Here is a 24,623-nt window from a genome sequence, read left to right on the forward strand (position 1 = left end):
TTCTGGGCTGACATGTGCAGTAAATATGTTTAGAAATGTAACATTCTTTTTTGGTGTTTTGGATGGATGGATGGATGGATGGATTTACTGACTTTGTGGAGTGGTCCATACTTTAAAAATTTAAATAAAGGCGCTGACAATTGAGATATGTATTAAAAACAACAGCAACAACAATGACAGCAACAACAACAACCACAACAACAATAGTAATAATATATAATAATATGAATATTAATAATAATTATGATCATCATCATAATGTTATTTACTTTATAATTTATAGTAATCTTTATTTGAATACCATGTTTTCTTTTCACACTTTATTTTAAACGGATCCTTCTGCAGAGTCGACTGGATATGGAGGCCACACAGATCACCTCCAGGGCTTCAGTGCAGAGCAGGACAGGACTGCAGGACCAGGGCTTCAGTGCAGGGCTGGAGGACTGCAGGACCAGGGTTTAGTGCAGAGCAGGACAGAGGTGAAGGATCAGTCCACCAGGTGTCTGTCGGTAACCGTAACCCTCTAAATGAGGAAAGCATTTGATTTCTGAAGTGTCTGATGTCTCTTTCTGACCCCTGTAGTTTAATGAGCTGCATCTGTAAGAACATTTCACACCTCGGGGGGTCTCATCCCTCAGAAGCTCTGCTGTGGGATGAATGGGCTGCAGGAGGAGCACCAGGGGTGGAGAGAGTTTCTGAAACAAAGAATAAACACATAGAATATAGAAAGTGTGTTGTAGGATTTAAGAACAAATGTGTTCTACAATCAGACCTGGAGCAGAGGAGTCTCTGGAGTCTGGAAGGAGAAACTTCAGCTCCGGTGGAAGAGGGACAGGGGTCTGCAGAGGAGCCACAGCTGAGGAGAGAGGAGAGATGTTAGTATTTCACTGTAAATCTGGACTTTGTGAATGTAAAGTATGCACTGAGCTTTTGTAGAGTGCTTTATTTGTACCGTCTCCTGATTCCAGGGCAGCAGAGGAGGCCTGAGCAGAATCTCTGGCCGCAGATTGAGCAGCTGTAGAGAGGAAGACTCAGTTACTTCATATTATTGATACATTGTCATTTACAGTATTTACACAAATGTTAGTCCAATTCACACAACATTCAACCTTAACCTCTTCTGCTCATCTGTTTGACTTGTTAAATTTTGTTTTGAGAGGACTGAACTTATCGAGTGTTAGTTTGTAATCAGAATAACAATAAATGTTTGAGCAGAGGAAGCACTCACATCAAATGTTAAGTTGAAACCACCACTCACCACCTCATTCAACTTCACAAGCATGCTTAATAAAAATATAGCTTACCCTCAATGCAGAATGTATCAATTCATAGTCACTTGGACTTTTGGTAGAACAGCCATGAAAGGAACCAAGCATAAAGTGACCGGAACGTGGTCATGAACGTTTGAACTCATGCACAGGACCAGAACATGTCCCAAAATAGTCCACACTGAATGTCTCTGTGAACCTGAGGGCTGCTGCCGCTGGGCGACTGGAGCAGGAGCAGAGGAATCTGCAAGATAAATCAAATATGTACTTATTACAACCTACACAAAACCGTGCACTTAGGTGGGTCTGATGGGTCCTTACAGATTTCAAAAAGCTCAGTGGAGATGCTGAGCATTGACCTCTCCAGCTCATCATCTTCATCCATTTCTGCACATAAGAAAAAGTAAAAACACAAGACTGCTCTTTTAGTAACATTAAAAGAGAGTAAAATGCTGTTGTGTAGCAAAATGCAATCAATTTTAAACTTCTGAATGTTTACTCACCCACAGGTTCAGCTGAAGCAGTGATGGAGACAGAGGTGGGGAGGGCAGAGAGGGGAGAGACAGAGGGGAGAGAGAGGGAGACAGAGGGAGAGACAGAGGAGGAGACAGAGGGGAGAGAGAGGGAGACAGAGGGAGAGACAGAGGGGGGAGAGAGGGAGACAGAGGGAGAGACAGGAGTTGGAAGAGGAGAAGAGGAGGAGGCAGGGCCAGAGGAGAGCTTCTGTCTCTTTTGGAGGTTTTGCTGCAGTTTGTGCATCTTGGTTCCGGGAGCACACTTCCTCTTCAGAATGAAGGCTGCATAGCCGTCCTCCCTGCTGTCCCAGACCTCCCTCCAGGTCCTGCTGGCTCGGGCACCAAACCCAACCAGCTGGTCATCCTCAGCAGCAGGAGCTGCACAGCTGGTTTTTGTGCCTCATACTGGAGGAGATCATTGATCTCCTGAAAGCTGAGGGCGTAGCGACGGAAGGACATCAGGCTGTCTTTGCTCGGCCCCTCAGTCATCACAACTCCAGCAGCCTCCTCTCTCTGCTGACTCTTGATGAGGGACAAAGTGTAACCCACATCATTCTCCAGGAGCCAGCGGAAGGACTTTCCCTTGTAGCTCCCAAACTGCAGCAGCTCCTCTCCCAGGAGCCTCTGCTCCTCTCTCCCTCTGTCTGACCAGCTCCTCCTTCACAGCAGCACTCCGGTCCTTCATGGATGGAGTCTCCTTGATTCTTCTGGCCTCATCAGAAGGATCCTGTTGCAGGAATCCACCAGGGAAAGTCACACGGACTCGGCCAGGAAAAAAAACACTCTTCTTCATTTTGCTGCAGAGACAGATAAAAAGAAATTAACTCAAATTCATTCCAAACCATTCAAAGGCATTCAATCTTTAGCTCATGTAAATATCCTGTGGGAAATTATATTCATATTTCACGACTATGATACATGAATGATGTGTTCTCATAGTTGTGGTCCATTACAAGACTTCAGAACCACAGAGCTTTATTTATTACTTTTTTGCATTAGTTACACAACCAATAAACTTGGACAAAGCGTAGTTTATGAGTAAAATATACGTTTCTGATTTATTTAATGCATAGACAACACCATTACAGAGGAGAAATGAAAAAATATGCATATCTACAAAACTTAATAGTGTATTAAACTGCAATAAATCAACTCACAAACGTAGTAGACAAGTATGATTCCGCCTTAATGATAAACAAAGAGGATAAATGAAGCATTTACAGCCAGATATCCACCAATAAAACACTATTACCCATGTAGTGGTAAATTAAGTCCAAAAGTAATTAACAAAGAAGCCAGTGATGTTAAAAAGGTTGACATACTTACACAACACTGTCAGTAAAATGCTGTATTTGTTGGGGAATTGCTCCGTAAATGTTGAAAAAGTTACGTTGTGTTAGCTAACGTTAATGTCAATTTAAGTCAATAAAGACTGTTTTGAACTGATTACGGACAAAATAGTTCAATTCAAGATGTGTAAAAATAAACAGTGACATAAATCGACCTAAAACAGTATACCAAGACATTAAACATCACGTATTATTAGCCAGCTGATAAATACAGTTTTAAACAGACCATCACGACGAAACACAATGATTTAAACACTTCTACAAGCTCAGCCTTAAGTTACGATTTAATTGGCATTTTATACGTTTTATGAAGTAAAAATAACCAGAACATTTATAAGTCCAGTCAACTCCAGGAGGATAAAGTTGCTCACCTTGTTGTCGTGCTGAAGCCACAGACAGGAATGAATGCAGATGACGGTTCCCATTGGAATCAATGGGGCGGCGGCCACAGCGACTCCGGTGGCCAAACGTGTAACTGCACCCTCTTCCCCATTGTTCACTACCATAGGGAGCGGTTTAGCACTGCCATAGAGAATGAATGGGAACGGTTTAGGGCCGTTTAGCTAAAGAATCCCCGGCGGCCGCGCGGGAGGCCCGGGTTCGATTCCCGGCCAATGCAAAACAACTTTTCGTTTTGTTGCTATACCTGCATGTGATAACTCCAAATATATGCCACGAATGTAATGGTGAAATTATTTTGAGGAAATTATAAAGAAAGGAAATGGGCCATAAACAAAGGAGATGTCTATGTGTGGCCCACAGTTCTCCAGTAACCCGTGTCTTACCTATCGATGAACTTTCGCTGCTCCTTTCTGGATTTGCTCCTTGCAGTGGATTATGTGATCCACATAAGTTTGTGGTTACACATACCCCGACTTCTGATAACCTGTGATTCAACCTGTGATTCCAGCTTCTCTATACAAATGAAAAATAAAACTGTCCTCAGTACTCAGTGTCTTTTTGATTTTCTCAGGCACCGATCACTTGAATCGACACATTATAAAGAATAAAATGTATTGCACTTTTTAAGTTGACTCAGGCTATTGATAATTTCTGTTCATGTTATTACGATAAAACCTACTCGTTTCTACACTACATTGGTGTCCTTGTCTGTTTTCATTCCTTTTCGTTTTGTTGTGTTTCGTCTGTCCGGCTCTCTTCCTCTTCCTGTGAAGTTGTGGGTTTTCTCTAGACCTCCTCTCACAGTCAGAAATAACATGAATTTGAGGTTAATTGGAGACTTTAAAACTACAAGTCGATGTGAATGTATGTTTGCCCTGTGACAGATGGGTAACATGTCCAGGGAGTGTCTGCCTTCTCCCATAATCTGCTGGTAGTGTCCTGAAACCCTGAATTAGGTGAAGCGATATCAAAGACGAATGGGCAAGTCACTTCTGCATGATAAATGACACAAATGTGATCACGTTTTGCACTGAGATACAACTTCAGGTGAAAAACAATTAAAAGAAAAACTCTGCACATAGAATCCATGGGATACAGCCACAAAAAATAACTTTAATGCAATAGTGATTCAGATGCCAGGAGCCATGAGGCTGTTAGAACGAACAGGCTGTGAGTATATTGCATAGGTTGTTGATCTGGGACAGTCCTGCAGGAAAGCGGTGTGAAAACAATAATCCACGTCGCCGACACCCCTCCCCTCAGCGTCCCCGCGCAATACAGTTCACTTTGCTTGTTCCAGCTGACTGCTCTGAAAGACATCAGAGTTTCCCGTGGACCATTTCCCTTAAGTGTCCCTTGAGTGTTTCGCAATAATTCAGGAGGGAAGAGATGTTTGTTTTTTGTAGGCGAGCCAATGCAGAGCATGGAGGTGACGAGACAGCCGGTCACCACTGACAGACGTCCACAGCAGTGCAGGGAGGCTTCCAGAGACGCTTCCCCACCGTGAGCTACCAGTCCATAAGCACATCTTTAAAATGGTTTGTAAAAACAACATTTGAAGCATGTCATTCTGGGTTTTGTCTCTTTTTTTTTTTTCACATTTGTAGATTAGCTTCAAGGTTTGCTAAAAATGTTATAAATAAGAACAAGTCACTAGTTTGGCTTTGATATAAATAATGTAATAATACATAGTTCAAACAGACACTTCTCTCTAAAAACATTTAAATATTTCCAAATATTGCATTTACGAAACCATGTCTTGTGGTGCTCTTGTTCAGAAGCAAAATTCTCGACGGATTAGTTAAAGCCATTTTCACTTGAGTTTGTTTTTGTAAATGCCAAACTAATCGGGGGTTGAGCAGAGGTTTGCCATAGCGACAGGTCTAGAAAAACAATCTCAGCCTCCCTGAGCAGAAAGTCACATCAACACCACATTTTAAATATTGAATAAAAACACTCAAAAGCTTGGCAAAACACACCGCCCTCCGTACTGTTGCTGAACTCTCGCTACACCTTGGAAGGGCAAAGCTCTGCCGCCGCCCACTTTATTTTGAGACCTTGAAGTACTCAATGCAAAAGGCTAATATTGTATATCACACTACCCATTGCAGTTCACACGTCTCTAACACTCAAATCAAATATATGTCTTTACAGATCAACAGAAATCATTGCTATTGCACAGAAAATATGTTCTTTTTTTTCCACTGGATACATCTAATGACAAGGCAGGTTATACAGTGACGTTTTGGTTTGGTTTGACAGCGTAAATGTCCGATGGGTTTCAGAAGAAACTGGATCAACCAGAACCTCCACACTGGTTGAATCTCAGCCTCAGTTACTTCTTGGTGTGTGTATGAGTTTGCGACACAAAGTGTGAGTGTGTGTCTTCATCATTCGAATTAAAGTTTATAAAAAAAGAAAGAAAGAGAGAGAGAGAGAGAGAGAAAAAAAAAAGGCAAACCCCTTTTTCGATTAGGCTCAGCTTCACTGAACAACCCCGTCAGAGTCTGGACAAACCGCTTGGTTTGACTCCGTCAGTGCTGCTGGTGAGCTGATTTCACAGAGGTGAACAAGTGCTAAACGAGCGCGACAAGAAAGTATGACATTCAAGAGCACATTGACAAGAAAACACACAGTTTTAGTGTACAGCTTTCCTGGAGAAGGCCAAAAGGCTTAAACCCAATAGGATCGGAGCAGCGTCTCCATTTTGAATGGAGAGGCGGTCGACTTGTGGGGCTGAATGGACACAGACGTTAACGAGCCCGGGAGCCGGTTTTCAACGGGCTCGTTTCTGACCGCAGGCCTCTCGACCTCAGGCAGTCGCTTGGATGGAAACGAGTGCGGGAGAGGGGAGGAGCAAAAACAGGATGAAGCCTGCCGGAGGAAACTATCTGAAGAGACAGACGGGACTGTAAGTGATATTTAAATATTGCAAAACATACAAAAACTGTTTCTCTTTGAAGTGTAAACATTAAACCAATGTCTGATGTCGTTTTTGCACATGGAGAAATTATATAAAATAAATCATGTCTGTCAGACCTATAAATTGTTCATTAAAATGTAAAAACAACATACTAAATCTTTACTTTATATTATTACTGTAATAATAATGTTCATGTTAACCTTTGTATTTTTTTTTGTATAAGTGTGTTCACTATACTGGTATAAATAGTTTATATGTTTAACATCTTCATACTTTGACTCATCTGGCTTTGTCTTTACAAGGCAAAAACAATACTTGTGCCTCTGCCACATTCAGAAACACACACACTGAACGTCCCATTATGATCATCCAGTCTCTCTCTCTCACACACACACACACACACACAAGCTGCCACAGTCACACGGGGTAGGTGGGATCACCAGGAGGCTCTATGTGCGATTGAGAGTCTGGAAGATTCTGGATATTTGGAGCATGACGGGGCCGGTCTCCGGGTCGTTCATCCACTGGGTGCTGTTCAGCGGGTTCTCCAGCATGTCTTCAAAAGCTGCACACAAGCAAAACAGGCAGGTGAGAGATTTTCTATTTTTTCTCTGCTCTGGTACATGTGTGGCAGTTTCTGCTGGGTTCTCCTACATCCATGTCTCCTCCTGCTACAATAAGGACTGATCTTTATTCAAACATAAGTAGAATTAAAAGGTAACTGAATAGGATTTAGAATAAAAACATCTATCATTCCAAGTGGGAAAACCACATGAGAAGGTGGTCAAATTGGGAGCCTTCCACTCTGAAATGTGAGGTTTTCATGACAGCAGATTTTATTAACGTTAAGATACGCTCTTCTTGTTTTTGCTCAAACTCATAGACATAATTTAACTACTGTTTCCATTTTCACTCATCTTATCAAACTGGCAAATTCAAAAGAGTTCAATCTTTGCCACAATATGCGTGTGATGAACTGTACCTAACAGAGTCTTGGGATTGGTCAGACCCAGCTGGACCACTGGATTCTCCAGGATGGCTTGGAAGAGGGGGCTGTTGGTGTCGATGCCTTTATCCAGATCCTCTGGAGAGGGTTTTCTGTCTCCCAGCAGCCATTCACACTGTGGGAAGAAGAGCAAAACACGGTGAGAAAAGGCAGGTTTGCTCTCTGGAAACTCCTGAATAATTTACCTCCTTATACAGGTCAGGAGACACAGTCAGTTCCAGTTAAGCTTTCCAGTTAAAAAAAGGTTGAAAAACACATTTATAACAAGAGCCCTAATAAAGTAATCAAGCTCTTAATGGGACCCTAGCTGGACTGTGAAAGGTCAAGTTCAGTAGTGATCATTAGAAACAGATGGCACAACATTTATTAAATAGGAAGAGAATACAGAATAGAGAATAAAACTCAGGGCTGTGAATGCAGATTGATGTAATTTCTTTCCAGTAATGTCTCTTCTTGTGATAACACTGTGTACTCACTGCAGCGTCTTGTTGGTTGTTATTCACTCTCAGCGCGTCAATCACCTCCTTCTCATCGAAGCCCATCTCCATCAACGCGATGACAGCCTACCGACAGACAAAGCACTAAATATTTAGTCCTACTCCGATTAAACAAACCGCTCGTGTGGAATTCAGCTTCAATCTTGGGCAGGGAAGTTACTCCTTTTGTAAAGAAGCAGCAGCTGGTAACAGGTTCGACAACCAGAACAAACTAACCACAGCGAAAGGTGCTGCGTTGAAGGATGATGTTTTAATCACTTTTCTATTTGTGGAGATGATGGGGAGCGGTTATTTATGTACAGATCAGGAAACTGAGTAGACTGTAAGCACAATCCGAGAGATAGAAACACCTTTTAATGAAAGCAGAGAAGAGTTCAGATATATAAATGGAGCCTGGCGGCAATCTGGGACAGAGAATAAAAAAATAAATAAATAAATAAAACAGCCTCCTCCTACAAAACAAAGAGCAACGTGCCAAGAAATACTAAGAATTATGCCTGAAACACAACAGACCAATGTGGTAGATGTGAGATGAGTTTTAAAAGGCAATATCACCCACCCTTGAATCTGGTCTGAACTCCCGTTTCCTCCGGATGCGTTTGAAGATCTCTGTGAGTTCATCCTGCCTGCTGCTCTCTTCTGAGCTCGACTGGCTGGAGAGGCTTCGGAGGAGGTTCGGACCCGAGGCTGAAGCTGAGGCGGAGGCGGAGGCAGAGGCGGAGGCTGAAGCTGAAGCGGAGGCTGAAGCTGAAGCGGAGGCTGAAGCTGAAGCGGAGGCTGAAGCTGAAGCGGAGGCTGAGGCAGAGGCAGAGGTGCTCGGCGTGGGGGCAGCAGCTGCGGCAGCCGTGGCTCCTGCAGCACCAGAGGAGTCCTGTCCTGGTAGAGGCGTGTCTATAGAGGGGTCGTCTACATGCTCGATAAGCCACTCCATGGCCTGCGTCACTGACATGCTATGGAGAAGATCAAGAAAGGTGCTGTCAGTCATCTGGGACAACAACACAAATTCAGCTTTTTCACAATTTAAGTGACGAGGAACTTCCTGAATAGAAAAGCAAACTGTGCCTTACTGGTTTAATCTAAGAGCTTTGATGGCTCTGCTCTCGGGGAACCCCATCTCAGTGAGCTGCTGAAGTGCCGTCTCATCCACCCGATCCTCCTCGTCTTCATCCAACATTGCTACGAGATGCACAAACGCAAAGAGACGGAATGAATGAAAATCAAGTGGGTGTAGTGCACCGTGATGACTGAATCAATAATTATCAGGATCACTTTGCAGCAGCAGCGGTGTATTTCCCTGAGAAATACTGAACAAGCAATCTAAATGATGCCCACTATCTCATTCTTCAAGTTGTTGGATTTGCTTTCTGAAGACCCGGTGGAAAAAATGTAGATGTTTAACACCGGCACAGTTCCTAGTTTGATTGTTTCAGTAGTGAAATGAGCTGTAAAGCCTGAGCCACATGTGAAACACTCACTGCTGTTGATGCAGAGGAGACATCGACGCTTCATACATTCCTTTTAAATGGTGAATGAGTCATCAACAATGTGACAGTTTAACAGGAAGTGAGAAGGAGAGAACTGGGTGTGAAAGACCTGAGTAACAACTTCACTAGTTGATTGAGAGACATCTGAAGAGACAGCCTAAAGAAATCAAATAAACAAACTAGAAAATAAAGCTTTTTTCCTCATGAGTTCTTTAAAATGCACTCTTATCAGTTTGATAGGTGGCCCCGTGGTTAGCACTGCTATCTCACAGCCAAAAGGTCCTGGACTTGACCTTGTCTGAAACACCTGTATTTTATCAGCATGATTTCCTCATGCCTGAATGCTTCAGGAAAAACTTGCCTAGAAATCTTGCAATGCCTTTACAAGAGCTCAGCAAGCCTGGACTGGTATACAGTAATGTCTCTGTAATGTCTGAGATCCGATTCTTTTTTATTTCACTTATATCTTGGAGGTAAACTCTGTTTGATTAATAATAATACCTTAATGAATAGAGACTTTTATACACAGTAGAAAACAGGGGGTGTCAAACACATTTTAGTACAGGGGCCACATACAAAAATAAAATCAATGTTTTCCTTGAAATTTTCGCAATTTTCTTGGTGATTCACCAGGCCGGATTGGAGCATTTCATGTGTTGGTTTTGGCCCATGGGCTTTATGTTTGCTAACCCTAGTTTAAAAAAGAAAAGACAAAAAGTTCACTGTACCGTTGGCCTTTTTAAAGAGTTCGACGGCATCGGGGTTCAAGGCAAGAAGCTTCTGGGCCACTTCGATGAGAGAAACTAAGATCTTTCTAAGCTCCGTCTGAAACTGCGATAACAGAAAAGTGTTACTGCCGATGTGTACTAAAATACATCCCTTCAGTTAAAGGATCACTTGTGAAATCCTCACATCTCTGATGTTGTGCTGCGTTACGGTGCGGTCAGTGTGGCGTGTGGACAGGCTGGCGGTAGCTTTCAGGATGGCGTCTTTGTCTGGAGCTTTGTTATCTTGTTTCTTCTGTAACAAACAATAATTAGGAGTGGATTTAATAGAACGAATAATGGAGATATGGGTCTAGAATTTTTTTGAAATAAGAAGCCGATTACTTACTTTCTCATCTGTGCTAACCTCTGCCATCTTTGGGGCGGTCGGTGGTGGTCTTTTCTTTATGAGCAGCAATACGTCTGCAATGCATGGAAGACAGGATCCAGTCAGGCATCTTCCAAACTCTGTCATGATGTCCACACTCGTCAGAGAAAATGTCTCCTACCTTTATCTTTAAGATTTTCATCAGCAACAGTTTTGGTGTCGGTGAGGACTCTTTCTGTAGCAGCATGTATTAGTTTATGGTGCGTAAGCGTTTTGGGGTCTTCTACACTTCCATGTACATACTGCGGAGAAAAACACAAGATATCAGTCAGACTTTCTGAGAAGGACTTCATACAAACAATATGCAAGGTCTTAATAAAGTGTTTCATATAAAACTGTACCCTCCCAGCACTCCAGACCACCAGATACAAAGTAATAAATAAGGACAAAACCAAGGAAACAACACAGGATTATTGCAAATTAAATGAGGTCAGATGCAACATTGAACAGAAATCAGCAGGGATGTAGAGTCTGGGGCAGGCGACATGACTCTAAAGCCAGATACTTGATTGTAGCACTAATGATGTTATCAACGTTAATAAATTACAACAGCGACGATTAAAAGTGGACACATTATGATAGTCTTTCGCTTGCTAATTTCTGAGAAGGGCACAACAAACCATGTGATCTGCTTGTTTGACTGAGCACAACTTTAAGCTGGATGCCCTTCGGCTTTAACACTCAGTGAAACTTGAACACCAACCTTCAGAAGCTCGCTGTGCTGAATTCTATACATCTATAAGGCTGACACGTTATTTCACCACTGGAACAACTTAACTGCAAGAACACTCAGTAAAAACACAGACAAAAATGTTTTGTAAAAGACAAAGAAATCAGGATTGTTTCAGATTAAAAATCAGATCCTGCATTGAATTGCTGGTGAATATAAATGTAAGTTCGGTATACATCTGAATATAAGTCACAAACAAAGCTCTAGCTCTGTACAAGAGTGAAATCAATAACTGCATGAGTAAATCCAAATATTGTCATTATGACAATGTTCTTACGGTTTTTAACCCCTTGACTGAAACTACATGCTCTTATAAATACACATAATTTCATTTAACTTGAGAAAGACAGAGAAAAGTTTTCACAAGCGTAATTTATATGAAATATCTCAAACATACACATTTATAATGCCATAAAACTATGTCCCTAAAGTACATAGTTTAAAATGTGTGAGAGTTTTAGAATGTTTGACACTTTTGAACTGTGTCAGTTTTATAACGTGACAGCTTTATGTATGACAGTTTTATGTTTGATCGTTTTAGAATGCATGACAGCTATAGAACGTTTGATATTTTAAAAATGACAGTTACAGAATGTTTGACGGTTTTAAAATGTTTTAACATCAAATAACCTTTCTGACCTAAAACAACGTGTCTCAGGCTTTAAAACACGATTCAAGCTTTCCATTAATTGAGTATACTTATGTAGTTACTTTATTTATTCTGTTTCATGCTTTGCATTGACATCTTTCCTTCATTTCCTTGAGAAGTATTGGGAACTGATTTGTATTTCAATTGTTACAAAATGACTTTTAAATAGACAGAAAGGTTGATCATGTGTGAACAGGTTTAGATGCCCTGACCCGTGACAAAAAAATTTTTTAGCCCTATTTTAGCAGTATTCTATTCGATGATACCCCCAGCAGAGAACAATCAAAATACTTATTCACAGAAGAGGACAAACATTAAGATGACTTATGGAATTTCCTGAGCGATCAACTACTGACTGCAATGTCTGGTTCATTTTCTGGATGGATGTTTCAGACTGTGAAGGCTGCTTTGAGGAGAAGTATTCATTTCAAGTACATTCTGCACTGTCAGGAGAAACAAACATTGCATCGCGAGCTGAGTTATGCTATAGGCCATAGAAGGAGAGCCGGGAGAAGCTGTATAAGAATAGAAAGGCTGAAAAGCAGCGTGCCTCCCCGACACGCAGCCTCTGGGAGCAGAAAGGGGCAGCTAGCTTAGCAGGGAGAGGGGCAGCCAACCTGCTAAATTATAAATAGCAAACTCTACCCAGTTACTATAAATACAAAACCAGTGACACTGACACTGACAGTTTACGCACAGGGCACGGCAGGGGAGCGACGGTAGAAAAAAAAAAAAAAAGCACGAAGGGAAACACAAACAAAACCCAGAACCTACATGTTTTAAACACCTCTCCTTCAGTTTCTCCACTGTCGTGTCTTCCGTGACCTCCTCCAGCCACTCCGTGCCGTCCATGGTGCAGATGTGTATCTTCAGCACCTTTCCGGCAAATATCTTCTCCTCCTGCACGAACATTGCTGCGGTCCTGACAGTAAAGACAGCGCAGTACCGGTCCGGTGGTACCGGTCCAGTGGTACCGGTCCGGTGACGTTAGCTTAGCAGCAGTGGCTACGTGCTAATGTTAGCACCCAGCTAGCCGTCGCTTTTAAGTCCCCCGACAACAGAGCAGAAGCGGCCGCCGATTAGCTAAGAGCCATTCTCGGGTCCCTCGGTCGGATGGTGGGGCGGTGGTGACCGAGCAGCGCGCTCCCTGCCCGCCCAAGTGTTTATTTTCCTCCCGGTTAGCACAGTGCAGCAACCAGCGAATACCCTATTTTTACTGTAATGTTTGAACTTTGAACTTTTACTGTGCCACTCCCGATGCATTGTGGGAGGTGTAGTTTAGTTTTTTAATACTTTTTTTTAAATGAAGGTCACATTATGGTGAATATAAAACAAGATAAATCTTCAAAAATATGCATCTGATAAAATATTTTGAAAGGACTCAATAAATTAATATATTTTCGCTTAAAAGAAAGGTTTCTTTATTTTTTTAAATTGGAAATCCTGACTTTAACTGATAGATGATAGATAGCTAGATAGATTCAAAATGAAAATTGAAAATCATATAGTCCTCTGGGTCCCAGACTCCCAGCGAACCACAATTTCCATAACCTGATCAAAACATGAGACTGAATCCACTGAATTTATCTCAAACATTCATTCCAGATCAGATCAATTCAACATGGCCTAACAACAATAAGATGGTTATTCACAAATGCACAAAAACTAACTTGCACATCTTTCAGTGAAAAGATTCTGCTGTTTTCACTGTTCATCACAGCTGGGATGTTGAGAGTACGGTCCAGTATTTAGTTGTTTGACGGTCCAGTCTGTTTCTCATTTATTTGCGAGGAAAAGTTTCAGGTCTCTGTCTATCTATCTATATATTATCTTTATTTTTATCTCCATACTATGTCTATGTCTATATAGTATCTATATCTATCTAACAGATTCATTTCAAATTGGATATTGAAAACGTTTTAGAAACTTATTGAGATATTGTAATTTTTCTTTTACTTTTTTATTGTCATTGACCTATCGCAGCCCACCTTCAGGGCCAACACAGCAGGAATCACTGGATGGAAAGATGGATGGATTTATTAATTGCACCACAAGATGGAGCCATAGTAAGGGAAATCACACTATTTTCAAACAAACCATCCATCGGAGATGAGTCTTCAGACTTCAACCAGTAAATCCACAGGAATACTATACCACTCATACTATTTCTATTAAAGAAAACATGAAGTATTGTTCATAAATATAATTATGTCTATTCTGTTGTATTAAGTCTATTCTATTGTATGTACACAGCATGTTAAAGTTAGTCTAGATATAATGACCTCAAACAATTAAAAAAGACAGTCCTCATGAACTCAAGACACAAATGTGCCCTTTATTTTATAACAACAAACACTTTTTTACAGACTGAAAACAAGTGAGGAAAATACATTTCTTGCAAATTTTAACTTCATAAGAGGAAGAAAAGATGATGCATGAAATCACAATTTCACTACAACCTAATATTCTTTTGTTTCAAATGATATGACTTCCAAAACGATACTGAGTTTTGTCTCACAAAACGTTAACATGAACATGGCTGAGAACTTTTCTTCTTACCAAAGTGTAACAAAAACATCTGCCTCAGTGGATTTTACGAGTGCTGCAGAACCGTAAATAAATATGAATTTATAAAACCTCAATATTTATTTTTTTCATTTTTATGAGAAACATGTTACCTAACAATATATTGTATCTATTTGTATATAGTTCAAATTTATCTATGCATAAGGGACAATAAGATACAAAATATATATTCATTCTGTTTTACATTTGCGAGGCGGTTGACTGGTGAGAGGCCTCCCAGGAACATGCTCGGGACGTAAGATTTCTTAAACAAAATCTTGCTTACAAAAAGAAAATGGATCATATTTACAAAAAGAAGAACACAGCCATAGGCTCAAACTATTTGGAGGGAGAGGGAAAAAAAATCAAGTTTCCTTGCCCCTCTGGACAACAATATAACTCTGTGGCCAACGGGCCAGTTTCTCCAACGCGACAGGACCCACAAGAAAGTCATGCCTGCCTTTACTGCCAATCTCCAAGATGGCCATATACTGTACAACAAATCGCATCTCCACCAATTCCCCGACACACGAATGCAATCAAATTTAGAGGCACAACATACTGCTGAAATGTACATGAAAATAAAGGGTGTAACCACTTTAGGGGGGCTGGAAACATGAATGAAAACAAACACTGGAACTCAGAATGTGCTCTATAAAATGCCCCTCAGTCACAATGTTCAATATAAACAAGATTATACAAAAAATATATATATATAAACAAAGACTGAAATCATATAAAAAAGACAAAGACTAAAAGTCCTTAAGAAAATAAATACCCAGTGTGTGCTGAAAGGAAGAACTAAAAGTAAAGTTTACTAAAGGTTTTTTTTCTCTGTTCTGATTGGAACTCAACGCCACAAACCCTCCAATTTCAGTAAGCAGGCAATGGGTATAAATAAGACATTAATAAATTAAAAAAAAAAGTGGATGAAACACAGATGCTGCTGTTAGTATAAAAGCTTATAAAAGTTCCTATTCAATCTTGTTTACAGCTTACCCTTTTTGCTTTTTAGATTTTTCACAAAGAGTGCCTTTTTCTCAATAAAAAAATATACAGCAGCTCATCTGAATGCAAAGATACAAGCTTTTTTTCTTTTTTTCCATATTATTTGAACTGTTCCGGTATGTGTCCGATCTGAGACTGCATGCTCGTCGGTGGACTGGAAATCCCCTCCGACCAGTCGGACATGTTGGAGTGAGGGGATGAGCTGGACCACTGGTCAGGGGAGCCGGGCGAGGGAGTCAGAAAGGGGTGATCGGGCACCTGGACCTGGTGGTTGGGGGTGTTGTCCATGGGGCCGGAATAGCTGTGCTGTGAGGGCGGGGTGAGGAACTGGGTGCTGGGCATCGACTGGTTTATGGAGGAGGGCAGGATCTGAGTCTCCTGTGGCAGGATGGTGTGGATGGGGATGCTGGAGGTGCCGGAGCCCTGCTGCAGCTCGGGGGAACTCAGCTCCCCGCTGATGAAGTTCTGGCTGTTGGTGGTGTTTGAGTTCTGATGCTGGAGCTGGATGCTCTGCTGCTGCTGCTGCTGAAGCTGCTGGAGGTTCTGTATCTGCTGTATCTGCTGAGCCTGCTGCTGCAGCATGTGGGACTGTGGAGCCAGCCTGGCGCCCGGCATCCCCTGGTAGGTCATCATCTGGGACAGGTTTGTCCCCGGGTGGCCCGAGTGGAGCGCAGTGGCCATCATGCCGTGCTGGCCTCCCTGGTGCAGGCCTCCCTGGCCTCCGGGAGCCCCTCTGAGCGGGTTGAACTGACCCGACTGGCCCATGCTGCCATGCATCCGGGACAGCCAGTCGCACTGGCCGTTCATGGCGCCCTGGCCTCCTGAACCGGACACGGGCAGGTGAGTGAGGCGGGGAGGCAGCGGGTCGAACTGCATTCGGGCCAGCTCCTGCTTGTTGGGCATCACGATGTGGTTTACAGCCATGTGCGGGTCAGACATGCCCTGCAGGTGGTTCAGGGAGACAGACGGAGACTGCTGGAAGGGCGAGGTCATCATGGGTGGAGAGGCCACGTCAGAGACGTAGCCGTGCGGGGATTCCAAAGAGTCGACGGGCGACAGAACGGCTGAGCTGTCCAGGAGGCTGCCGGGCTTCCCGTCCTGGGAGTTCTTCTTCTTCACCTTCAGGTCTTTGATATCTTTGCAGTTGATCCCCTTGGCGCTGGGCTTGCGGGCCTTCTTCCCCTGACCCTGGGGCTGAGGCTGCTTCATGCTGCCCAGAAAGCCGTTGGGCGAGCAGAGAGGGGGTGACAGAGTGGTACTGAGCGATCCTCCGTGCATGGGGGGACTCCGTACCAGGTTGTACTCGTCCATCAGCCGCACAATGTCGTGGTGCATTCTCTCCTGCGCGATGTCTCTGGGAAGCCGGTCCATGTGGTCAGTAATTTCTCTGTTAGCGAAGTGGTCCAGTAAGACCTTGGCAGTCTCATAGCTTCCTTCTCTTGCAGCCAGGAACAGAGGCGTCTCCTCCTACAGGCAAAACAAGAGAGGCGTGTGTTAAAATAAAAATAACCACAGATCCACAGAAATGCTATTACACAGTGCACATGCAAAGATCTTTCTGTACCTTGTTATTTTGCATGTCCTTATTGGCACCATTCTTCAGCAGCACAATAGCAGCCTCCACGTTGTTCACCGCAGCAGCCCAGTGAAGCGCCGATTTACCTGCAGACATTAACAGGGTCACTCAACTAAAGTTCTCCACTGATACATATCAGCAACTCCAGGATTCAAATACAAGCAACATTTAATTGCAAAGCTTTTGCAGCATTTCAGTGAGGCTTTACCAAAGTCATCAATGGCGTTGACATCGGCGTGACAGTTGATGAGCTCCTCCACCATGCCCTCCACCGCCAGCCTGGCAGCCAAGATCAGGGGGGTTGTGCCATCATGCATGCGGGCATCCAGATCTGTGGCTCTGTTCCTGATGAGAATCTGCAGAAAAACACAGATTCATAAATATTGAGTTTTTTGCAGAGTTGTTCTTTGGATACATTGAAGAGTCGGACATCTCTTCATTTTATTCTGTGAAACGATACAAAGACTTCTATTTAACTTGAACAAATGACACTGCAGGTTGTACCATTTCACACTATTGCTTCACAACAAGAAAATCCCCAGTTCAATCCACAGTTTGATAAGAAAATAATTTCAATATCACAGCATTCAGTGATTGTGTGTGTCTGAGATTGTGTCCATACTCAGCTGGAATCAGATTCACCTTGATGTGACCCTGAATTTGAATATTCCCTGAAATATAGGATATGTATTGTTTGCTCTGTATAATATCAACAAAACTGGGATTTTAATTTTGTGACAGTCAATAATTAAACTATTTCTACATCCTCAAGATGCATGGACACCAAACTATGAACTCGAGTGAAAAATATGCAGGTGAAAAACAAATCATGCTAAAGCCCAGTTAAGGAGCAACTCCTGCACTTTTATTAATGGCTTCATGGAGGAAAAATTAGAAGAGGATTATCTGTGCTGGCAATTTTAAGAAGGCTGATTCAATCCATTTGTATTCCTAAACATTTTTTTTTATAATTTTTCATCACTGAAGACCTGATAAATGTTTGTATTTTTCTGGTAGCTCAGCACACGTGGAGTGTGTAAAGGTTTTTACATGAAATGCATTCAGTCATGCTCAGCAGCAAATTCTGGATGAAGTCAGGTTTCCTCAGGAATTTGAGAGCATTCAACTATAATATATAACAGGCTAGTTTACACTTTTTCTCCATTAAATTTACATTGAAAAAAGTTCCAAATAAAAGTAACATGAGTTTTAAACACGGTCTTTTATAATCATTAATTCAGGAGAAAATGTTTCAGAAAAAAAACGTCTGCAAACTGGGAAAATAAGCATAACCTGTAACCACTGGATTGTTTTAGCCCTGATTCTTCAGTGATCTCACCTGGAAGACTCCCTGGGCGTCAGCCGCCACGGCGGCGTGCAGAGGCGTCCTGCCCATGTTGTCCTGGATGTTGGCGTCGGCGCTGGCCTCCAGCAGGCGCTTGGCGGCGTCGGAGCGGGCGTAGCGCGCGGCCAGGTGAAGAGCGGTCTCGCCCGTGCGGTCGGTCTGGTTGTGGAGGTTAGCGCCTTGGTAGATGAAGTCATTGATCACGTTGGCGGAGGCGTCCTCCTCCTCCTCGCTGTTGCCCGTCTCTAAGCCTCCTCCGCTGCACGACGCGATCATGAGGGGCGTGAATCCGTCTGCACGGGGAGGAGAGGAAGGTAATGATGAGGAATCATCTGCATGGTCAGCACACGGCAGGAGGAGGCGGCACTTCAAAGCACATTACAACAAAGCAACAAACAAATCGAATGTGGATTGGACGCGTTTGCTTGAGTTGAATCGTCTCCGCTCTCTCTTTCCGATAATGGATTCTGATCAAGGCCCCGGCACAGGAGAGGCTTCACAGGGAAAGCGGAGCTGAGGGGATAGAGGCCAGGGCTCGCTAAAGCTAGACTGCTGCAAAAACCAAGCTTTAATATCTAACTGTGAGAGGCAGCTCAGTCCGTCGACTTGGATAGGTTTTTCTCCTCTTCAAAAGGATAGCAAGCCCCAGATCTCACAGATTTGGTCGATTCAAGTGCATCGATCCACGACAGGGGATAAAAAAAAAAAAAAGAAAAGAAAAAAGAAGAAGTGTGCTCTCAAGTTGTTAAATCTGTTACTTTGATTTTTCATAGCTTCTCTTCAGGGAATTTAGCATTTACTACAAAATTGGGTTGTTTGCATTCGACGGCTTCGTCGGTTTTTGTAACGCTGAAGAGAAGAGAGAGAGGAAAACAGGGCGGCCCATTACTGGTCAAATGATTAATCTGATCAGGAATCAGTGTTTTCCCCCAGGCGCCTGGCTTCCAGCCAGCTGCTTTGAAGAAGATCCTTTACCCTCAGGATATGGGGTTTTAGCTACTCCTACACACACAGGCGCACGCACACACACGCCCATACACACTGTAATTGTGAAAAGTTCACTTAGGAAAGACATGAATCAACCCAGAATCATGCTCAGGCACACTAACGCACAGACACACACACTTGTGTAACTCCTGCCTGAACACAGTTTTGGTTTTTGCAATGTGGCTCTTCTAAAAATATTTTTCAATCTTACTCGTCAGCATATTTTACAAATGCCAAAATTTGTCACAGGCGTCAATTCGCTTGAGTCTTTCTAACTGATAGTAAAAAATATTGCACTAATCAAATGAAGAGAAAGGCAAAAAAAAAAAAAAAAAAAAGTCAAAGAAATAAATTTTTTCTTTCTTCTGTCATTTGCAGCACAAGTTTCCTGCTTTATTAAATTCACTTCTACTTGATCATTTTCAGCAACAACTAAAATTAGGTTTCAGTTGACGAATACATGAGGCTTTAATTTGAAATCGTGTGTTTTCCAGCCACCCACCTGGTCCCCGGACATTAACGTCCATGCAGTCGTTCTCGATTTCGCCCTGAGGGGGTGTGGGGGCGATGGAGGGGATGCGGAGATCGGCGGCGTCTAAGTGCTGCTGTGTCCACTGGCGGTGGTCCGTCTGGTCGTCCACCTCCAGAATCGCCTGCTCATCAAACTGCTGAGGCAGAAACAGCAAGAGATCAGACACCAAGACGACATGCAAGAAAACGTTGGCAAAAAAATAAAGAAAATCTCAAATCCATTTGGTGAAACTGAAGGTGAAACAAATAACTTGAAAAATTGCAAAGAAATATGAAGTTGGCATAGAACAAAAAATGAAATGAAATCTTTAATTTCCAAAAATTCCAAATGTTTAAAAGAGGAAGTGATATTTTCAGTCTTCTCACCCTGAAACGTTTTGCATCCGAAGGTTCGTCCTCTCCCCAGTCATTCTGGGTGTCATCCATGAGGGAAATGTCGGAGGTGTTTTTCAGTGGCCTGAGATGAAACAGAAAACCCATGAAAATCCCGGCGCTCCGCTGCCTCCGTCTCACCCGGACCCCTCCACATCAATGGCGCAGAGATGCCGAAAAACAAAAGCATTGATTCACGTCTCACCCCACCCCTTCGCCCCAACAAGTCAATTAATGCACACCTAAACCTGTGATATCATTACCATTAATGATTCACCCCAACGCCCCCGTTCCCTAAATCTGACTGACGGACAGTTCTCAAAACGACCCCCGTCACCTGACCCACCGAGAAACGGTTACCCCACGACAACCAGCGCCAACCGGGGAATAAACAGCAACTTACTTTAATCCCACCGAATCCTCTCCGACGGGCTCCCGTCTCTTCTTCTTGTTGGTGTCTGAGGTCTTGAAGCCCTCGGGGAGCCACAGGCGCCCGTGCTCGTGGCGGCGCTTCCGGGCGGCCACCATCCCCACGCCGAGGAAGGCCAGCACCCCGACGCCGGCCAGCACCAGGTAGATGGGGTAGAGCTCCTTCTGGGGCTGGGGGTCCACGTCGCCTGGCGGGGAAAGGGACGACATGGTCACGGCGGGACGCCACAGACCGGGGTGCCCGGGATCAGCCGGAGCGTGGGAAGCAGAGCTGGTCCGGCACGTCTCCGCCCCGCGGTTCCCGCTCCGAGACACGCACCACAACCCGCGCCCGCCGCCAGACACCGACTGACGAGCCCCACGTTCGGGAAGCTAGCTTCCACTATCTATTCAGTAATAATCAGAATTGCTAACCACTTTTCATCAAAAAAGGAAAAAAAAGGGGATGGGGCGTGATAAAAAAAAAAAAAAAAAAATGGGGGGGAAAAAAAGAACATCACCACCTCCTCTCTCCCTTTTCAACCCAGGGTACCAAGAGACAACTTTACCATTTCTTCTTTAAGAGAAAAAAAGGAGGGGGATTAATGAACTTCAAATTACTGCATGCGCTTTAAGCTGTAAAGACGAAGGATTTATTAGGATTTTCGAGATAACAAAGACTCCCAACTTCTAGCACACTCCCGATCAATTTTTCCCCTTCTCTTTTTTTCCACTAACGATTTTGAAATGATAAACTCCCCCAACCTAAACCCTCAGAGATACATTAAGTCCTGGTATTACATTCAGCGAGGTGAAGGTTGCAGCAGCCCCTCACACTGTGGGATGAAGCGTGTGTGTGTGTGTGTGTGTGTGTGTGTGAGTGTGTGTGTGTGCTAGTGTGGTATTGGTGGATGTATATGCGAGGCAGCAGTGCCGCTGTGCTATGGGGGGGGGCCGCTGGATGTGTTGATTTACAGCAATTAACCGTTCTGAAGCCTGAAGGCGCTGGATTTACACACCGAGGAGAGGATTGATTGTTTAGGCTATGAGATTCACAACTGCATTTGTTCACCGCTGCATAACAAATACACAATCAAAGAGCGCCAGGGTTAGGACTCGACCGCAGACCGCGGCGGATACTTTGGGCGCGAGCGTGGAAGCGCACGTGTCTCATCCGAACGTGCATGAGAGGAGAGCACAACGAGGCCTTGGAGGATCAGGCCACTGGATTTTCATGTTTTGCCCTCCTATCTTTAATCACATTCTTTTTACAACACAACTCATCAATGTAATTATGCAGACCACCGAGCTGCTTATTTTTATTTTCATTTTATTTATTTTTTTTTGCTGTATTTGTCCTTCCACTCCAGGCAAACATCGCCGTGCACTCGAAAGAGAATCAATTGCAAGACTCCTGGAAATTGTTACAACTGTGCAACCCTCCAAGACAGATCGAGAAAGGATCAATGCTGCGTTGCTTTCAAGAGAAAAATGCCATTAAAAAGACGAAATAAAAATGTGAATAAAAATGTAAATATGCTCAACTTAATTTCTAATGAAGCCAGCTAATCTCAAAAGATGCAACAAAATAACCAAAAACAATCAGCATAATGTAAAGATACGTCCATGCAGGGTGTAAATCTCCTGATGTTGGGAAGATAAAAAAAACAACGTCCATCTTGTCAGGGTTATGCAGTACCACTTTGTACCACAAGATGGTGGAGTGAGTCAATCACATGTCTCATTTGTCCTCAATCCACTACAACACATTAACTACTGCAGAAAAAGCAAACTGCAGCAGCCAATGAACAGCATTCATTTGTTATTCCTGCAATTCAGGAATAACAAAAAATAACTTTCCTTTCATAAATAAGTCCTCAATAATGAAAAAAAGCCATACCTTCACGGTATTTATTATTCTAAAGCAGTAAAGGGTGCAGTATTTCTTTTCTTTATTAACTTTGAGAAATCCTGTTGTGCTTGGCAGAGTTAGAAACCTCTGTTATGAGTTTTTACACTGAACTGAATAAAGTCAGAAAAACTTCCCTGTTGTTAGTGAATGCAGAGACTGCAGTGGCCAATCATCCTCAGTTCTAAATAAATATATAAGATATAATTCACTTTCTTATCACATCATTTTATGGATATCACCAGAACTGACCAGAAAATGGTCCAAAAACGAATTACTCTCTCAACATTTTAAACCACGTAGAAACAGTTTTCTGAATTAGATTTACGTAAAAAGCAAGTTCTTCAGATTTCTATTCAGAAGTTTGTATCAATTCATTCAGATTTTTATCTGCGATACTCACTGAAAACAGCTTCGATGGTGAAGGGCACGTCCAGTTTGCCGCTGGACTCCAGCGCTCCGAGGAAGGCCGCAGCATCGTTTGTGCTCTGGAAACACTCAGTCGACTGCTGGAAACACTGACGGTTGTCCACCTCCAAGTGCACAATGGACCTACAGAGAGAACAGAAAGCACAAACAGATGACAGCCATTATTGTTTATTTGGATTGTGAGTTTTAAAAGAGAGCACATGCTGTATGGGCTGCTGCAGCTGCTCACCCTTTAATGTGTAAATGGTCCAGCTCCCTCCTCGTCCTCTCGCTCCTTCCTGACAGGCTCCTCTTCACCACGCTCACCACCTTACCGGGGACCTCCGACCACGAGTCCAGCGAGCGCTTGACGTTGTACTTCTTCAGCTCGTGCTCGCTGCCGTAGTACGGGTAGACCATGGTGCCGCCCTCCGAATCCTTCCGGAAGATCACGTTGGTCCGCAGGACGCGGCTCAGCTCGCGCAGGAAGCCGAAGGAGTTGTTGAGGAGGTGCTCGGGCGTGATGTGGACCACCACCACCAGCTGGCCCACCGCCAGTTTCACCGGCATGTTGTTGGCGCAGTCCAAGCCGTCCCACTCGCACTCGGCGTTGTTGCAGCCCTGGTCACAGTGGTCGTCGGCGTAGTGATCCTTGCAGTACTGGTCATAGAGAGGACTGAAAACACAAAATACAATCAGTTTGCTTAAATGATGCAATCTGACATTAAAGAAAGAAAAACGAAAATCTTTATCAGTTTTAAAAGCATAAAGTCTGTGGCTGAAGTAGCTGAAACTTTCTCCACCTGATGAATAACAGTTTGTGACTGTTCAAAAAAACACTCACTTGCACTGCCCTTCCAGGTTCTGGCAGTCGAACCCGTCGTACAGACAGCCGGCGTTGTCGCACTGCGAGTCGCACTTGCCGTCGTTGAAGTAGCGCCAGCACTGCAGCGAGGCCGAGCAGTTCTTCCACGGGTCGTCGAAGTTGAGCGAGCAGTCGCCGTTGTCCCAGCCGCACTCGTGGTTGTTGCAGAGCACGTCGCAGTACTTGTTGTGCTTGCGCTCCTCGCACTGCGGGATCTCGCACTCCGCCCGGACCGTCGGCGGCAGGATGTTGGTGCCGGAGCCCCCCTGGAAGTCGTAGTCCAGGATGTGGCAGCGGAGGCCGTTGAAGTTGGCGGGGCAGACGCAGTGGTAGAACGGCGCCTCGGACGCGTACTCGCACGTGCCGCCGTTGTAGCAGGGGCTGGAGTTGCAGGGGCTGTCGGTGGGGTACTGGCACTCCGGCCCGGTGAACAGCGGGCTGCACAGACACTTGGGACTCTTGTGGCCCGAGATGCAGGTGCCTCCATTACGGCAGTGGAGGCTGCCGCAGGCCTGAGAGTCGTATTCACAGGTGGAGCCGGTGAAGCCCTGCAGGAAGATCGTGAAGAAAGATGATGAGCATCATCAGATAATGGTAAAAATACAAGATTTAAGCACATACAGACATACAAATCTATTGGTGCATTGCTGTGATTAGCTTTCATTCAAGATAAC

The 24,623-nt window shown here is 43.7% G+C and overlaps 2 protein-coding genes across 4 annotated transcripts in view; both read right to left on the reverse strand.

Moving 5' to 3' along the window:
• Positions 1-4,627: 4,627 nt before the first annotated feature.
• On the reverse strand, positions 4,628-13,192 carry ubac1 (UBA domain containing 1). 3 transcript variants are annotated; one of them, XR_003932577.1, is made up of 11 exons: positions 12,750-13,192; positions 10,718-10,838; positions 10,558-10,631; positions 10,357-10,464; positions 10,173-10,275; positions 9,028-9,136; positions 8,520-8,910; positions 7,940-8,026; positions 7,440-7,578; positions 6,852-7,022; positions 4,628-6,806 (listed from the first exon to the last, which is right to left on the reverse strand). XR_003932577.1 is itself a non-coding variant. In XM_030105222.1 (11 exons), exons 2-11 carry the CDS (start codon positions 11,330-11,332, stop codon positions 6,907-6,909), a joined length of 1,281 nt encoding a protein of 426 aa, XP_029961082.1. In that variant the 5' UTR covers positions 11,333-11,373; positions 12,750-12,875; the 3' UTR covers positions 4,628-6,906. The 3 variants fall into 3 exon arrangements, 2 of the variants coding, with proteins under 2 accessions (XP_029961082.1, XP_029961081.1); XM_030105222.1 differs by adding an exon at positions 11,300-11,373 and having other exon boundaries at positions 4,628-7,022; positions 12,750-12,875; XM_030105221.1 differs by having other exon boundaries at positions 4,628-7,022.
• Positions 13,193-14,282: 1,090 nt separating this feature from the next.
• LOC115397667 (neurogenic locus notch homolog protein 1) overlaps positions 14,283-24,623 on the reverse strand; it is a 43,227-nt gene continuing 32,886 nt past the window's right edge. Inside the window, 10 exon segments of the mRNA XM_075410446.1 lie at positions 14,283-17,015; positions 17,113-17,210; positions 17,333-17,480; positions 18,464-18,762; positions 19,959-20,124; positions 20,354-20,444; positions 20,763-20,976; positions 23,080-23,228; positions 23,335-23,760; positions 23,929-24,497. Coding sequence (XP_075266561.1) covers positions 15,648-17,015; positions 17,113-17,210; positions 17,333-17,480; positions 18,464-18,762; positions 19,959-20,124; positions 20,354-20,444; positions 20,763-20,976; positions 23,080-23,228; positions 23,335-23,760; positions 23,929-24,497 — 3,528 coding nt within the window. The 3' untranslated portion in view covers positions 14,283-15,647.

Source organism: Salarias fasciatus, chromosome 12 (assembly GCF_902148845.1).
Source record: "Salarias fasciatus chromosome 12, fSalaFa1.1, whole genome shotgun sequence".
NCBI lineage: Eukaryota > Metazoa > Chordata > Actinopteri > Blenniiformes > Blenniidae > Salarias > Salarias fasciatus.

Excerpts from the sequence above, each read along its gene's own strand:
- ubac1 (XM_030105221.1), bottom strand. The coding sequence starts at position 12,887 with ATGTTCGTGCAGGAGGAGAAGATATTTGCCGGAAAGGTGCTGAAGATA. Across the intron at positions 10,276-10,356 it reads CGCAGCACAACATCAGAGAT|TTTCAGACGGAGCTTAGAAA; the intron begins GTGAGGATTTCA and ends CTGTTATCGCAG. Across the intron at positions 7,023-7,439 it reads CAATCCCAAGACTCTGTTAG|CTTTTGAAGACATGCTGGAG; the intron begins GTACAGTTCATC and ends GCTTGTGTGCAG.